We start from the raw sequence: 15,581 nt of genomic DNA, 5'->3' as shown, positions 1-15,581 counted from the left end.
CTGCCTAGCAACCAGTGACACTTGTCGCTACGGGGTCACAGCCTGTGATGATTTCTCTCTCTCTGGACTGACAAGCTATTATGAACGTAAAGTGTATTGACTGTGCTCTGGGAAGGAGAATGTGAGGACGAGCTGGAGGGGTGCACGGGCAGAACCCCAGAGGAGCCAGTGCTGGGCCCAGACACCAGCGACGGGAGGGGTCAGAGGGTCCCCCGCCCCACACGTGCATCATCTCACAGCAGTCTTCAAGTGAGACGTTGCAGATGGCTCTGCCAGGCCGCTGACTTACTTTGATGAAACGATTTTGACATGAAGAGACAGGCAGGTGACAAAATCAGGCTGGGATGCGCGCCTTCGTCCTGGCTTTCTTCATTCCCTCTGCCAGACCTCCCCCATTTGCTGAGCTCTACTTAGAAAGGGTGCTTGGGGCTGACAGGTCCCTAAGCTGGACCTTCTCTGGAAGAGCCCTCATGAACTAGTAGAGACCCCAGCAATTGTTGGTGCCCCTGACTTTGGCATGCACTTGAATTTGGTGGGCATTAGAACCAGGAGAAGAGATAAGCTCACCCAAGCCTCTGTGGCGATTGAGGGGGCGTTGACCTGGGAATAGAGCCCAGGGGAATGCTGGTTTTTTATCAGTCTGAAGACTTCTGTCGCTGGAACCCTGTATCCCTGCCTCACTGTTCACTCATTCATGGGTTCTTTTTTCTTTTTTAAAAAAAAAATTTTTTTAACGTTTATTTTTGAGACAGAGAGAGACAGAGCATGAACAGGGGAGGGGCAGAGAGAGAGGGAGACACAGAATCTGAAACAGGCTCCAGGCTCTGAGCCGTCAGCACAGAGCCTGACGTGGGGCTCGAACTCACGAACAGTGAGATCATGACCTGAGCCGAAGTCGGACGCTTAACCGATCAAGCCACCCAGGCGCCCCAATGGATTCTTGAATCCATCCATGGATGGATGAACCACATGAACGCCATCCACTGCCCACTTGGGCCACACGTAATAGAAATGAACATATGACACCGTTCTTGCTCCCAAGGTGTGGTCATTCTTGGAAAGAAAGAGAATGTGAACAACAATGAGAATGTCGTGGGGCAAGTGCGTCACGAGAGGCGTGTGTACCTCCGCGAGTTGCACCAGCCAGGGAGATGCCAGGGCACCAGACAGGCACCAGGCGGGGGGTGAGCTGAAGGCGGCTGTCTGCACAGGGGTCACCGCGCAGGGTCCCGAATGAGAGGCGGTTTGGGTCGTGGAGAAAGCAGAAGAGGCATGGAGGCTGTGGGAGCGGATGTGCAGGGGTGAGCCCGGACGTAAAGAGCAGAAAGCTGCTGGGGGCAGAGAGACCCCCCTCTCCCTCCCACTCTCCCACCTACCCTTCCGGTGGTGGGGCCTCCCCTGGGCCATCTCCTCGGGGCGTGCCTGTAGCCCCGCCCAAGAGGAAGGGTGGACCCAGGCCATTCCCTGCCTCCTGGCCGACTGCCAGCCCCTCCAGTCCATCCCGCTCAGATCCAAGGGCACTTGGCTCCGTTCACCTGCTTTCGCTTTTTTGAATGTGATTTTTTGAACGTGATTCCTTCCTCTCGTCTTATCGGTCTGCAGGAGGCTGTTTTGCTTTGCCTGAATTGGGACTGACTTCGCCGTTCTTATGTGGCTTGGCTGTAGAATCGAGACAGAATGTCCATGCCAGACTGCTCACGTCTGACATAAGCGTGGGTTTAAAACCTAATAAAATATGGCCTCCAAAATTTCTGGCCACGTTCTCTTAGGAAAATGTCTAAGACCGCTCCCCAGAATATACCGTCCGGTTTTGAGAAACGGTCTTAACGTCTGCTCCAAGCAGCAAAAATGGTGCCTAGCGTCTGCGTCCTGGGCTTTGTCAGGGGCTAGCATATGAAACATCTCACATGAGCTACGTCTCTTTCGTTCCTGGAAACTGGGTAGAAGACACGTTATCTCCTGGCCCTCACGCATGGAATCGTACGACAGGTTCCTTCTCTGATGCACCTTCCAGGAAAGGGAGTGTGCGTGCACTTAGCCTGCCCCCTCAGCCTGCTAACGAACTTGCCCTGCGTAGCCTGGTACATACAGTCTGGGACGGTGGCAGGAATTAGTTCATCTCCCGTGCCCGATCCTCCCGTGGCCTCTGTCTTACAATATGTTCTTAATCCCCCTATTTTAGGCCATTTAAAATGTTATAAGCCTCCTCCAAATCTGGAAGTGGTCGGGGGCGGGAGTGGCAAATAATAAGATAATATTTTTGATCCGAGAAGGAGGATATTACGAACGCACACTTTTTCTCTGGACCCTGCGGCACATCGTCTGTTCTCATCCGCTTAATTAGCATGACGAGGGGAGGGGGGGCGGGGCCTTTGGCACCGTTGCCCGTCCGACTTTAATGAAACCGCTCTTCGGGAATAAATATTTTTCAGCAAAGTTGATCTTCCCTCCTTCGCCTCCCGGGACACCGGTAGCTGCATGTCTCCGTCACTCCTACCCCACCCAGGGAGAGTGCCTTTCTAATCATACTGGAAATGACGTCCCCAGCAGAGCGCGGTGTATCTCCCCAGCATGTACCTGCCAGCAGTTTGCAGGAGAAACGGGGGAAGGATCCACAGGGAGGAGGCTCGGGGAACTTCCAAATTAAAATGCTGACAAACATTGGCAGGCCAGTGACATGTCTCCGGGCATCTCCCTGGAGCCAGAGCGAGGCTCCTGTCTCTTGTAGCTGGTAACCGAAGGGGCGAGAGGCAGGGACAGGTGTGAGCAGGTAAGGTCCTCCAGTGCATGGAGGCGGGGGCTGTTACTGAGCAGACCCCGGGAGCGGAGAAGGCATGCTGTTGAGGGCAAGTCTGCCCAAAGAAGTTGAATTCCAAGGGAGGTCGTCTGCTTTCTGTTCTCCTCACTGCGTAGTGATGGTCCAGTCATGGCTCCTGAGATAGGGGATATGACGGCTCAATCCAGAGAGGGTTGAGATTGTGATCAGAGTGGGTCCTTGGCAAAGCAGTGAGAGGCTCCGTGATTTTTATGGGGATTCAGTTACTGATCGAAGGAGAAAAGGGGAGCCTACTTTTATCGAGCACCTTCCACGCACCAGGCACTGTATGAATGATCCGGTATTGATTCTCACAACAACTCCAAGCCTCGATATTGTTGTCCCAGGGTCTCAAAGCAACAGTAAAGGTTGAGCAACATACACACCAGGTAGAATTGTCTTTCTGAGCCCTGTGGTCTGACTCTAAGTCCACGGCTCAGGTTTCACAAAGGAACACGTGAACCTTACACCCTCACGAACTCCCCACTCCCACCACTGTCACACTAGAAGGCAGGCCACATCGTCTGAACACCAGCCACGCTCCAGGCAGAGGACGCCTCTTCTCTGCATTACACTGGAAAGGTTAGCAGATCAACCTACCGATCCGTGCAAATGGCTCCACCTTTGCTACTGCTCTCTGCTCTGTGGCCACACGGTGCCTTTGCAAGTGACGCTCCTAAGAGCTCCTAGCTGCCGCTGACCATAAAATTGACGGAGGGAATGACTGAGGCTGGCCCGAAGCATCGTGGCCCCCGTACGTTCCACACAGAGCCCATTTCAAAGATGCAGTTTCAAGATGCTCTTGAACGGTGTTCTTCTCGACTCTTCCCTGAACACCAAGCAAAGAGAATGGGGTCAACGTGCCAAGCCTTGAAGACCTCCAGTTTGAATGGGTCCTGGGGCCATTTCGCCGACTGGAAAAGGAACTAATCTTCCGGTTTGATCCTGGAGAACACACTTCAGCTCCCAGTGAGTGTATGAGCAGTTCACATCCGAAATCATGATGTATTACTCACTGGAGGACCAGACAGGGTTATAATGGGGTTGCAGAGCAGGTTTTTTTTGTTTGTTTTTTTGGTTTTTTTTTTTACAGGAGCAAATGAGAAGTGGTAGACGTGATGCCTGTGGAAGGGGAAGCTTTAATCCCAAGAACCTCAGCGTCCCCATCTTTGCTAGAAATATCTCAGAATTGACTTGGCAGCCTTATCCGATGGAGCCTCATTGACTGTTGTGTGTCTGTGCTTTTGCCTCAGCGAAACAGTTATTATTTCATTAATGCAAAGAGGCTGCCGAGGAGAGCCACCCTGCAAGGGTGGCAGTGTCCTTGTGACATTGCCGTGAGCGGGCTGGCGTCTGGGGGCTACTGTGTTAATCAGCAGGCTCTCCCTAATGAACACCTGCCCGCCCGCCCAGGGTCCCAGGGGGGGCAGATCCTGAATAAAGCAGGCTCCCCAGCCGGCTGGCAAAAGCACTTTGCATTTCTGGAGGAGCAGTAATTATGTACGCCTGTCAAAGCCTTCCCATTGGGCATCATTCAAATGCACGGATGAGAAAACCTCTGCGTCCCAGGCTGATACCAACCCCAACTTTTCTGAACCTGAGATCAAGCTGTATCTTAGCAAAATGTGGGAAGAAGCCATGTGGAAATAAGAGGAAGAGAACAAGGGGCTCCAATAGCGTAGTAGAAAGAATAGTCTTCAGGAATTGCGCAGGAACCCAAAAGGGCTGTCCCCGGGAGTCCCCGTCTCTAGGCTAAATGGCAAAGTCTGTCTGTCGGCAGGAGAGAGGACGGGGAGGAGGGGGAGGGAAGCCATTCAAGGAGCCGGTTGTGAGATTGTGACCTTGTGACCGTAGCTGGTGTCAGGGAGTAAGTCCGTAGGAGGAAGAGGTGCACTGAAATAGGGGTGAGGAGTACAGACACGACACATCTCTTCTTGGGCTTACGAGTCACGTTGCCAAAGTACGCATCGTGGCATCCTGTCGAAACCGGGCGACTCTGTCGCATCCGAGCACGTGGCATCTGGCCCCACGTCACTCAGCACAGCCACACACAGTCTCTGCCTGGCGGTCCTGTGCTTGAGAGAGCTGGTGGGTGTCATTCTGGCCTGTGGTCTGCTTCCTTGCGAGGCTGCTGTAACACTCAGCTACGGGACCCTTTAGTGTATCCCAGTCTGCCGGTGAGAAACCTTTATTAGGCACCTGCTGTGTGTCAGGCACGGTGCTAGGTTGCAGGGCTGTGATATTTCCTAAAACCTGATCCCTGCCCTCCAGGAACTTACGGTCAGGCAAAATCCTACTGCATCTAGAAAAAGCAGCTTCAGTCCCCTCCTGATTGCACTGTTTATGTTACTTGCTGGATCTGTACCCAGTCTTTAAAGCCAAAGCTTTGGAGTCGCTCCCAGACTCACGCCTTTCCTATGCCCTGTTGCCCTTGGGGGGGTTATGACCTTGGGCATGCTAACACTCATAAGCCCCCTGTGTCCTCATTCAGAAACCACTGCAGGATTGTTTTGAAGATTGAATTGGACAATATAAGTGCAGCTTGCAGCCCAGAACCCAGCAGGAGGAGGCCTGCAGAAAATGATGGTGCTGACGAACAGGGTAGGGGGTGGGGAGCAGTAGGAGGGAGAGCCGGGGAGAGGCCAGGAAACCTGGACCTTAGCAGAATGTGTGCAAATGACTGCCTTCTGCCTGCCGGGACACCCCTTGTCACTTTTGTGCTTCCTGCTCCGGAACTTTGTGGCCCTTTCTCAAACAACCCGCATGGTCCCTGCTTACACAGAACCAGAGAAGGGCCCAGAGGCTGCGGTGGGTGCTCGGACCCCAGCCCTACCTGTGCTGGCAGTTAAGGGACCTCCCTCGTCCTTGTAGGTCCGCACCCGCTGTGCCTTCGTTTCCTCCCCTGGAAGTTAAGTGGGTGCTTGGTCTGCCCGACTCTTTATAGGATCGAGCATTCCAGGGTGATCTTGCTGTTCAGCTAAGATCTGCCAGTCATTAGTGTGTGTTTGCTAGTTACTTCTGCAACACCCCCCCCCCCAGCTCCCTCCTGCATCAGGCATGCTCTCCCCAGGCTTCTGGTGAGGGCTGACCCATCAGTTTGTGTAAAGCACCTAGTACAGCTGTGGGACAGGGGCCACACCCGTAAACAGAAGCGCCTAATGGTGGCCGTGGCCGCTGCCGGCCATTCCTCAGCTGCAAATACAGCGGTTTGTCTCGGGTCCTCTGGCCGGATGGGGACCTCTCCATAGAGATGCTCTCCCTGGCAGGACCAACTTAACTTCGGGACCCCTGCTACCTATCCCACGGGCCTGGAAAGCCCCAGAACCCATGCTTCTTCACATCAGCCTGCAGAGAGGAGGTGGCCTCCATTTGCCCCCGTCACAGACCCCAGGGCCATGCTCAGAGGGCAGGAAGGAAGCCGGCCTCCCCAGCTAATCAGCCGGAGCATCTAGAGGGTGGCCGGGAAGGGGAGGGCCGCCAGACCCTCGTCCCCGTGCAGAATGACCCCATTCTTTCTCTCCGTCACCGGCGCCCCCTCCCCAGGAATAATGGGCAGCCGATGAGCACTGGCCCTGCTTATTACAGAGCCCCCAGGGGCAGGGGGAGGGCAAGAGACAGGCTCCCAGCTGCTGGGGAAACACAGTAACAGGCAGGGCTTCAAAGAGGCTGCACACTCAGACCTCTGTGTTTGGAGCAGCCCTTCTGCACCCCTCCCTCCCTCTAGGTTTCCAGAGAACTTGGAAAGAAAAGGCAGAGTGACTGCGTTTCTTCCCGCACCTTCTGCTGCCTGCCCAACCATGGCCACTGCCGGGCAGGGAATCGCTGTTTCATGGGGGCCCGGCCGGCAATGCTGCCGGCCACCCAGTGGTCCCTGTGCACACAGCACGAGAAGTGGATTGTCCTAAATGGCCTTGGGGAGGAAAGCAAGGGAGGGGTCAGTCTTGGGGCCCTACGGCCTTGGTTGCCCCCCAGGCACAGATGGGAGCCGTGTGATGTTTTCCTTCTTCTTAATGCAATTAATTCAGAAGTGGCAATTCCCTTGATTTAGGATCTGTGCGATGCCCCATGACAGGCAAGGGCTTGAGGGGAGAGTCCCCTGAGTGGAAACTGTGCCATTGACTGACCCAGGCTCTGAGACAGAGGCTTCCCCACCTGGACTTGTGGGTATGGCTTCCTTGCCTGGAAAATCAACACTATTATGAAGAGAGAACTCAGACACTAATCAAAGATCCCTTTTACTCAAGCCTCAACCAGCTACCCGGGGTAGGGTTTCCTGCTGTCGGGAACTGTATGTCAGGCACTATGGGGGATACCAGATTTTTGGGGTTTCAGTCCGAGCATGCGTGTTAGTTTCTTAAGGCTGCCATCACAAACCACCCACAAACTCGGCGCCTTAAAATCGGAGAAGCAGGCATCTGGGTGGCTCGGTCGGTTGAGAGTCCAACTCCTGATTTTGCCTCAGGTCATGATCTCACTGTTCTGGAGTTCGAGCCCTGTGCTGGGCTTGACGGCACAGTGCCTGCTTGGGATTCTCCCTCTCAAACTAAACGAACTCGAAAACAAATTACGGAAACACACTCTCCCTCCCGCTCTGTGTGTCCCTCCCCCACTCGTGCGCGCTCGCTCAAAATAAACAAACTTCAGGGAAAAAATTACAGGGACATGTTCTCTTGCAGTTCTGGAAGGCAGAGCTGAAGTCAGTCTGTTGGCCAGGCTGTGCCTTCCTCCAGAGGCTTGAGGGGAAAACCCGTTCCTTGCGTCTCCAACCTGCTGGTGGTTTCCAGCCTTCCTTGACACGTGGCTTTGTCACTCCAGTCTTGCCTTCTCCACGTGACCTTCTATGGTGTGTGTGTCCCTGTGTCAGAACTCCCTCTGCCTCTGCCCTAGAAGGATCCATGTCATTCATTCAGGGTCACCTGGATAATCCAGGGTAAACTTTCCCTCTCGCGAGTGACATCTTTTGGGATGTAGGGTAATACACGTTCCCAGAGGTTAGGGGGCGGGCGTACCTTTTGCGGGCCACCCTTCTGCCCGTTATAGGGTGCAACGAATCCCGTCACACAAAATCCACTGTGTTCACACGGCGTTATTGACAACAGCCAAAACATGGAGGCAGCCCAAGTGTCCATCAACACGTGAATGGATAAGCAAAGCGTGGCCTCTCCGTACAGTGGAATGTTACTTCGCCTGGAGAAGGAAGGATATTCTGCCACCTGCTGTAACAGGGATGAACCTTGAGGATATTATGCTAAGGAAGAAAAGCCAGGCACAAAAGGATAAATACCGTACAATCACCCCTATATGAGGAACCTAGAGCAGTCAGACGGTAGCAATGGAAAACAGAATGGTGGTTGCAAGGGGCTAGGGGAGGAGGGGTGGGGAGTTGTTGTTTAATGGGAACAGAGTTTCTGTTTGCGAGAGGAAGATGTTGTGGAGGTGGGTTGTGTAACAGTATGCCTGATATATTGTACGTGTCCAATATGTTCACCTGCTCGTTATGCTTCACAGTATTGAACTGGATACCTACAAGTTGTGAAGATGGTGGGTTTTATGAGTATTCTCCCACAATTGGCAAGTTTTCAAATTACATTAAATTCACCGCAGCACGAGAGCCTGCGTGCCAAGGGTGATTGAGGTACGCCTGGCAAATGTTACAGAAATCCAGAGGGAAAAGAGACCATTTGGCGGTGGTGTGGTCAGGGAGGGCCTCCTGGAAGAAGTGGGCCTTGAACAGGATAAATTTACATGGGGAGGGGGAGGAGAGAGGATGGTGTGGGCAAAAGTTTAGGAAGTCAAAATGAGATTGGCGTTTCCCTTACACCAATACAAAAAGATTGAACAGAAGTGAGTTCTTTTATAGGGAACTGGGTAGAGTGAGTTTGCATAGATAAATTGCATCTAGAGTCAAAGGGTGGCCTGAAATACCAGGCTGGCATTCAGCAACTGACACCATTTAGAAGGTTATTATAATAATTCATAGGTGAGGTAATGAGGGTCTGAAATAATAATGAACATATAGGACACTCACTTGGTGCCAGGCACTGCCTACGTACTTTGTGTAGATCGAAGTGAATTCATTTAATCAGAACAGTCCTGGGACGTGGGTACAGTCACCATCCCCATTTTGCAGCTGAGGAAACTGAGGCACAGAGAGGTTAGGTAACTTAGAAACTGACTGGATTTGAGAGATCAAGGTGGGGGTACAGAATGGCTGTAAAGCTTTGCAGAATAGGTGGATAGACCTCCAGAAGGTTGGGTGGTTTTTTTTTAGAGAAGAAAGAAACTACTTTTAATAATGACATCAAGGTGAATGTTTTAGGGCAGGAATCCAGTTCCTGGATCTTGCTGGTGATTTTAGAGATGAAGATACGCTCAGAGAGATTATAGTTTGTCCGCGAGCATCTGTCTGGGATGTAGTCGTGTTGAGTTTAAAGAGACAGTATAATATGTGAGCGATGGTGAAATATTGTGGGGAAAATCGGAGAGGAGACAGGGTACCACCGATCATCCAATTCCTCTCTCTGGGTTGTGCCAGGGTGGCTCACAGAGATCACCTGGAAGGATCATCGTCTTGGGGACATGCCTACAGCACTTCAGAGCCCTGCATCCGCAGGAAGTGTTCTTTGATCGTGTCCCACGTTGGAAGGCGGACCAGTCATTAGGCAGGGCTCGTTCTGGAAGCCCCCGTGCGCGGGGTCTGAGCACATTTGCCACCGGAATAGTCCAGAGCCCTGCGGAACTCAGATCGGGGTGGCAGAGTGAGACCACAATGCCAAAGAGCTACCCTGCCCTTTCCCCTGAAGAATGTGACCGAAACCCAGGCTTCTAAGCCCCAGAAAGGCCATCTTGCTAACATCATGAGCAGCTCCATCAGGCAGCACATTTTGAGAGGGACATTTACAAAGAGGTTCCATTTGTCATGCATAAGGAGGAATAAAAACGTAGAAGGACAAATGAAAAAAGAACCTGAGGAAAAAATGAAAATGCAAAGGGGGAAGCTCTCGAGTGAGCATAGTTAATTACAGACTGGGAGGAAGCCAGACTTAAATGCACTGACCTCATCAGGCCAGGACACCCCAGTGACCCAGAGCGGCCGGCTTCTGACCTGACATGCGCACAGCTTGCCCGGTATGTCCTGTAGGGCTCGACTGGGCCACCGGCTGCCTTTCTGTCTTCGCTCCCCGCCTGGCCCCTGCAAAGCCCCACGAATGTTTACAGCGCAAGTAACCAGCAAAGTGCAATCAGCAAGGCTTCTGTAAACATCCCTTCCAAGTACATCATGGCCCAAAGCTTTGTGCTTACTGAGCAACTTTCTCTAAACGAGTTTAAGAAATGTTCGGAACCATGTAGCACATTAATCATCATGGTGTCGAGGTGGGATATTGTCTCAGGTTGCAAGATCAGGAAATCACAGAGCTGAAACCTTAAGTGGTTTTAAAACCAACCATACAGAGAATTAGAGAGTAATTGATACGCTGCCTGAATCAATCAGGGTAGGCCGGGTTATGCTGGGATGACACACAGCCCCAGACGTCACAGGGGCTTAACGGTGCGGTTTGTTTCCCGCTCACACTACTCATCCATCAGGCCCGTGGGGCCGGAGTCTTCCTTCTCACCGGCCCGTGTCGCCAGTCACCGTGACAGCGGAGGAAGAGAGTGTGGCTTCCACAGGAGCCTCAGATTCAGGAGCTGTCACCTCCGCATCTTCTGGGATCTGTTATCTTCCCCTTCAGTGCCTTTATTTCCCTCTTCGTAAACTGTGGATAATAAATTTAGGCTTTTCATGGAGCATGGCACATAGGACCTCTGATAGCCTTTGTATAAAAGTAACAGGACTCACCCTTTTCACTTTTTAAGCAAGATATGCATACGGTTCTTTAAAAGAGGTAGTTGGGGGCGCCTGGGTGGCTCAGTCTGTTAGGCGGCCGACTTCAGCTCAGGTCACGATCTCATGGTCCGTGAGTTCGAGCCCCGCGTCAGGCTCTGGGCTGATGGCTCAGAGCCTGGAGCCTGCTTCCGATTCTGTGTCTCCCTCTCTCTCCGCCCCTCCCCTGTTCATGCTCTGTCTCTCTCTGTCTCAAAAATAAAAAAATAAAAATAAAATTAAAAAAAAAAGATTATTAAAAGAGGTAGTTGGAGGTGATAGAGGTTATCCTGGCGGTGTGGCTAGAGCTCAGAGCCTTGTGGTTGCCTTCAGTTTACGATTCGCCGAGAAAATTGGTTTTCTTACTGTGGACAGGGTTGTGGTTACAGGGTAAATCACAGGGCTGTGTCACCACAGAGCAGCCACAAGTCCGTCACGAGGCTCCTAGAATGGCATCCATTACTCTGGTGATTTCCTCAGCATGTCAAGTCCATTCTTAAGCTCTCAGAAACATGATGGTTCATCCTCGGGGGAAGATTCACATTACCCGAGTTCAAAGTACCGACGTGTAAATCCATAGTGTGAGTGTACTGGCTTCAGGTGAGTGATATCACCCTCACCCACACAGGGCCCTCAGGGCACAGGGGCCTTTGACTTCTCACCCAAGAACTGAGTCAGCAGAGGCAAGATGGCAGAGACGTGATGCACGTGGCCCTTGAGTCTGGCCTGACTTTGTCTGGAATTCTGGCTTTGCTGTGAGACCCAGGACGGCCTGCCTGATCTCTCCAAGTCTCAGGATCTCCATTGGCAAAAGGAATGATAGACTCTTATGCTAGATGGTAAGGCGGTCATATGGGAGAGTTACTCAGCACCATATCTAGGACTCAGCATTGCCTCAGTGAATTCTTCAGAAGGAGTGGCGTTAGAAGGAGAGTTACGTGGATGAGCATTTCATATGGTCAGCTAGAGTAACTCCAGGCCTCCACGTCCGCCATGTAAACGGCCTTACTTCCGGGGCCTCAATATTCAAGGCCTGTCGGCTAAGACCACGTTTCCTTCCCCCTGCATTCCCCTCCCCACACACACCTTCCACTCACCCTGCCCCTTCCATAGAACGATTCCTACGCTTAATCATGTTCTAGAAAAAACTATACCAGCCCTGAGAGTAATTCTTTCGCTTCCTGGGTAAGTTTCCGTGTCTCTGATCAATTCCGTTGAGATGTTGGCTTTAACGTTTAACTCTCAAAGGGAAGGAACTACTACTCCTGTCATTTCCAAGTTTGGGCCAGAAACCTCCCCATAACCCCCAAGAACCCACAATAATCACCCCATATTGTAAGACCAGTGTGACCCAGTGTGCTCACCTCCCCCACCTCTGTCCCACTTACAACAATTGACTTTAAGTGACTTTTGCCACTTAGAAAAAACTTGGATCCATTCTGAGTGCAAAGAGATTTCTCACCAGTCAGGATGCTTTTGCATATGTGACACGGGCTTCACAGGCATCCTGAAAGATTATCAAAAATGTTGTGAGCATTAGCAGGCGTCATAGAAATCCCATGACTGCTTTGAAAGGAATGGCAGTCATTTGGACAGATAAAGTATGGCGCCCAGCAATTTAAAAATCCGCCGTAATATCTTCCAAATTCAGGCATGGCCTGTGCATCACATGCTCTGTATCTGGGTGGTCGGGGACCCCCTGGTGCTGGCAACAGCCTGTACCTTCACGAGCCCTGTCATTCCCAGGCTCTTTCGTCGGTAAATTGATGGTCACCGAGGCCCACAGGCTGCCACCCTGTGAGCCCAGGAGGGAGACAGCAAAGGGAAACCATCTGCTTTGGCTCTTTGAAATGCACAGCAGCTCATACTCTGTGCCCCTGGTAGGCACTCCTTATCGGCAGGTGCTGCGTGCTACTTATTTCTCTGTGCCCTGCAGGATTGGTTAGTGCCTGTTTCATGTGAGATGGTCAGTACGTTTGCCGAATTAAAGGAAGTGTATCTGTATTCGTCAGTTTGGGCTGCCGTAACAAAACATCACAGACTGGGGGAGCTTAAACAACAGAAATTTATTTTCTCACACTCTGGAGGCTGGAAGTTCGAGACCAGGGTGCCAACCTGGTTGAGTTCTCATGAGGGCTCTCTTCGTGGCTTGTAGACGGCCGCCTCGGCCGCCTTGGCCCTGTGTCCTCACGTGGTGGGGAGGGAGAGCGAGAGCAATCTCTCTGATGTCTCTTCTCATGAGGTCTCTGATCCCATTCATGACCGTCCCACCCTCATGACTTCATCTAACCCTAGTTACCCTCCCAGAGGGGCCACCCCCAAATACCACCCCAGTGGGAATTAGAACTTCCATATATGAATTTGGTACAGTTCATAGCAACACTCAAAAAGTGAAACAAGAAGGCGCTTGGGTGGCTCAGTCGGTTAGGTGTCCGACTCTTGATTTTGGCTCAGGTCGTGATCTCGCTGTTTGTGGGATGAGGGTCCATGTCAGGCTCTGCGCTGATGCAGCCTGCTTGGGATTCTGTCTGTCATTCTCTCTCTGCCCCACCCTCCCCCTTCTCCCTCTCTCTTTCAAAATAAACTTTCTTTAAAAAGTGAAATAAGAGCTGAAACTGTCAGGTGACTCTTGATTGACATGTCCCTTGTGCATCTCCTAACAGAGAAACTCAGCCAAGTAACCAGTAGAGTGGGAAGTATACTCGGGAAGGTGTATCGATGGGCATTAATGCCCACACGTGTATACACACAAAGGAAAAAACACAAGGTTTTCTCTTCTGGAATCTTTGGTTTCACTCTGATTGGAGACCCAGCATGTATGGTTGGAGTGCAGTAATTGTCAGAAGGACCATGGCTTTGCAGATACCTGATCTGGAAGCTGATTTAGAAATAACTACTCCCATTAGCCCCATGTCTCCTTCAGATGGCCTTTCCCTCCTCTGCCCCCACCTCACAGCCTGGCGCTCTGAGGTCATCTCGACCACAGTTGACCAAGGGGTACGATGTAATGACCATACAGCGTCTACAGTATTTTCATGCCAAAAGTTCTGGCATGCTCTTTTGGATTGGCAGAGATGTTTATTTGTTTTTTTAAACTTGTTAAAATGTTTATTTATTTGAGAGAGAGGTACCAAGCAGGGGAAGGGGCAGAGAGGGGGGGAGAGAGAACCCCAAGCAGGCTCCGTGCTGTCAGCGCAGAGCCGGATGCAAAGCTCGAACTCAGAAACTGTGAGGTCATGACCTGACCTGAAACCAAGAGTCGGTGCTTAATCGACTGAATCACCCAGGAGCCCCAGTTGACAGAGATGTTTAAAAAAGAGTTTATGATAAAAAAACACTCTCATCTAAAGACTTCTCCTTTGGAAAGGCAGCTGGAGGGTGAGTTTGTAATTTTTCTTCAATTCTACTCCCCAGGTTCTTTGACCTTAATTTTAACATTCCTGGAGGGAGGTACTTTTATTGTTTGGATTTAAGACTGTGGAGCATAGGGGCGCCTGGGTGGCTCAGTCGGTTGAGCGTCCGACTTCAGCTCAGGTCATGATCTCGCAGTCCATGAGTTTGAGACCCACGTTGGGCTCTGTGCAGACAGCTCAGAGCCTGGAGCCTGCTTTGGATTCTGGGTCTCCCTCTCTCTCTGCCCCTTCCCCACTCATGCTCTGTCTCTCTCTGTCTCTCAAAAATGAATAAACATTAAAAAAAATTTTTTTTAAATAAAAAATAAATAAAATCGTGGAGCATAGAGGCGCCTGGGTGGCTCAGTCGGTTGAGCATCCAACTTCGGCTCAGGTCATGATCTTACGGTCTGTGAGTTTGAGCCCTGCATCCAGCTCTGTGCTGACAGCTTGGAGCCTGGAGCCTGCTTCAAGTTCAGTCTCCTTCTCCCTCTGCCCCTTCCCATGCTCGCTCTCTCTCTCTCTCTCTCTCTCTCAAAAATAAATAAAACATTAAAAAAATCACTTGCATTGATGTCCTTGAGCTTTGAGACATTCCATTTAAAAAATTACATCAACCTGAGATTGTGTGTCTGAGGATGAGTCACCTCTACTCACTCGTCCCTTTTCCATCTCATTCTCCCTCCAGCCCAAGCTTTTGGCCAAGGAGCTGCTGGACCTCGTGGCATCGCACTTCAACCTGAAGGAAAAGGAATACTTCGGAATAGCCTTCACAGATGAGACGTAAGTGCTACCCCGAGCCCTCGGATCCTACAGGGAAAGTCCCAGCTGTCAACAGCGGAATCTGCTTGCCGGCCACTTGGGTCCCGCGGTATGGGGTCAGTCCAAGTTCATCATCCAAATTTCAAAGACCTTGTGATCATGCCTGGAACGGCCAAAGGATATAATTAGGGTGATGCTAATATAAAATTATTAGGTAAACTAGTTCTCACAGTCAAGCAGGTTCGTGTTCAGAACTGAATTGTGTATTTTTTCTAAAGGGGATTGAATGGGTTTGTTTCCTATTAAAGTTAAATGAAAACTTCTGGAAATTAAATATTTTCTCTCCAGTGTTAGAGTAACAATAACAGGAAATGAATTTGATGATAAATTCAAATGAAAAGTATCTGTGCAGTTTCACTGTCTCGGCTGAAGTCGAATATAAAAATCGAAAATTCGTATCATCCCTCTGGTGAGAAGTACATTTGTTTTCAGTGGTTTTCAATTTGGCTCTGTGAAGTGGCATTTTGCAACACAAGTAAGAAATATCTTTACTAAAATTTCCATTTCCTTCTTAATGTACTCTTTGCAAAAGAGAGTGCCGGCACAGATTCCTAGAGAAGATGCAAAAAAGGAAATGGTTCATGATCTTCTTCGAAGACCCTTTGTGTACACACACACACACACACACACACACACACACACTCTCCTCCGAATATTTGGAATTACAGAGATGATTTCCTAGAATACT

At 50.9% G+C, this 15,581-nt stretch overlaps 1 protein-coding gene across 2 annotated transcripts in view; it reads left to right on the top strand.

Annotated features, from left to right (window-relative positions):
• Positions 1 to 15,581, top strand: part of FRMD4A (FERM domain containing 4A) — a 215,167-nt gene that overhangs the window by 54,128 nt on the left and 145,458 nt on the right. For both annotated transcript variants that reach the window (XM_030323364.1, XM_032593827.1), the window contains exon 3: positions 14,760 to 14,854. In XM_030323364.1, coding sequence (XP_030179224.1) covers positions 14,760 to 14,854 — 95 coding nt within the window. The remainder of the gene's footprint in view (positions 1 to 14,759; positions 14,855 to 15,581) is intronic.

The sequence above is a fragment of the Lynx canadensis genome, chromosome B4, assembly GCF_007474595.2.
Source record: "Lynx canadensis isolate LIC74 chromosome B4, mLynCan4.pri.v2, whole genome shotgun sequence".
In the NCBI taxonomy this organism is placed as follows: Eukaryota; Metazoa; Chordata; class Mammalia; order Carnivora; family Felidae; genus Lynx; species Lynx canadensis.
This window is presented reverse-complemented; position numbering and strand designations above follow the sequence as displayed.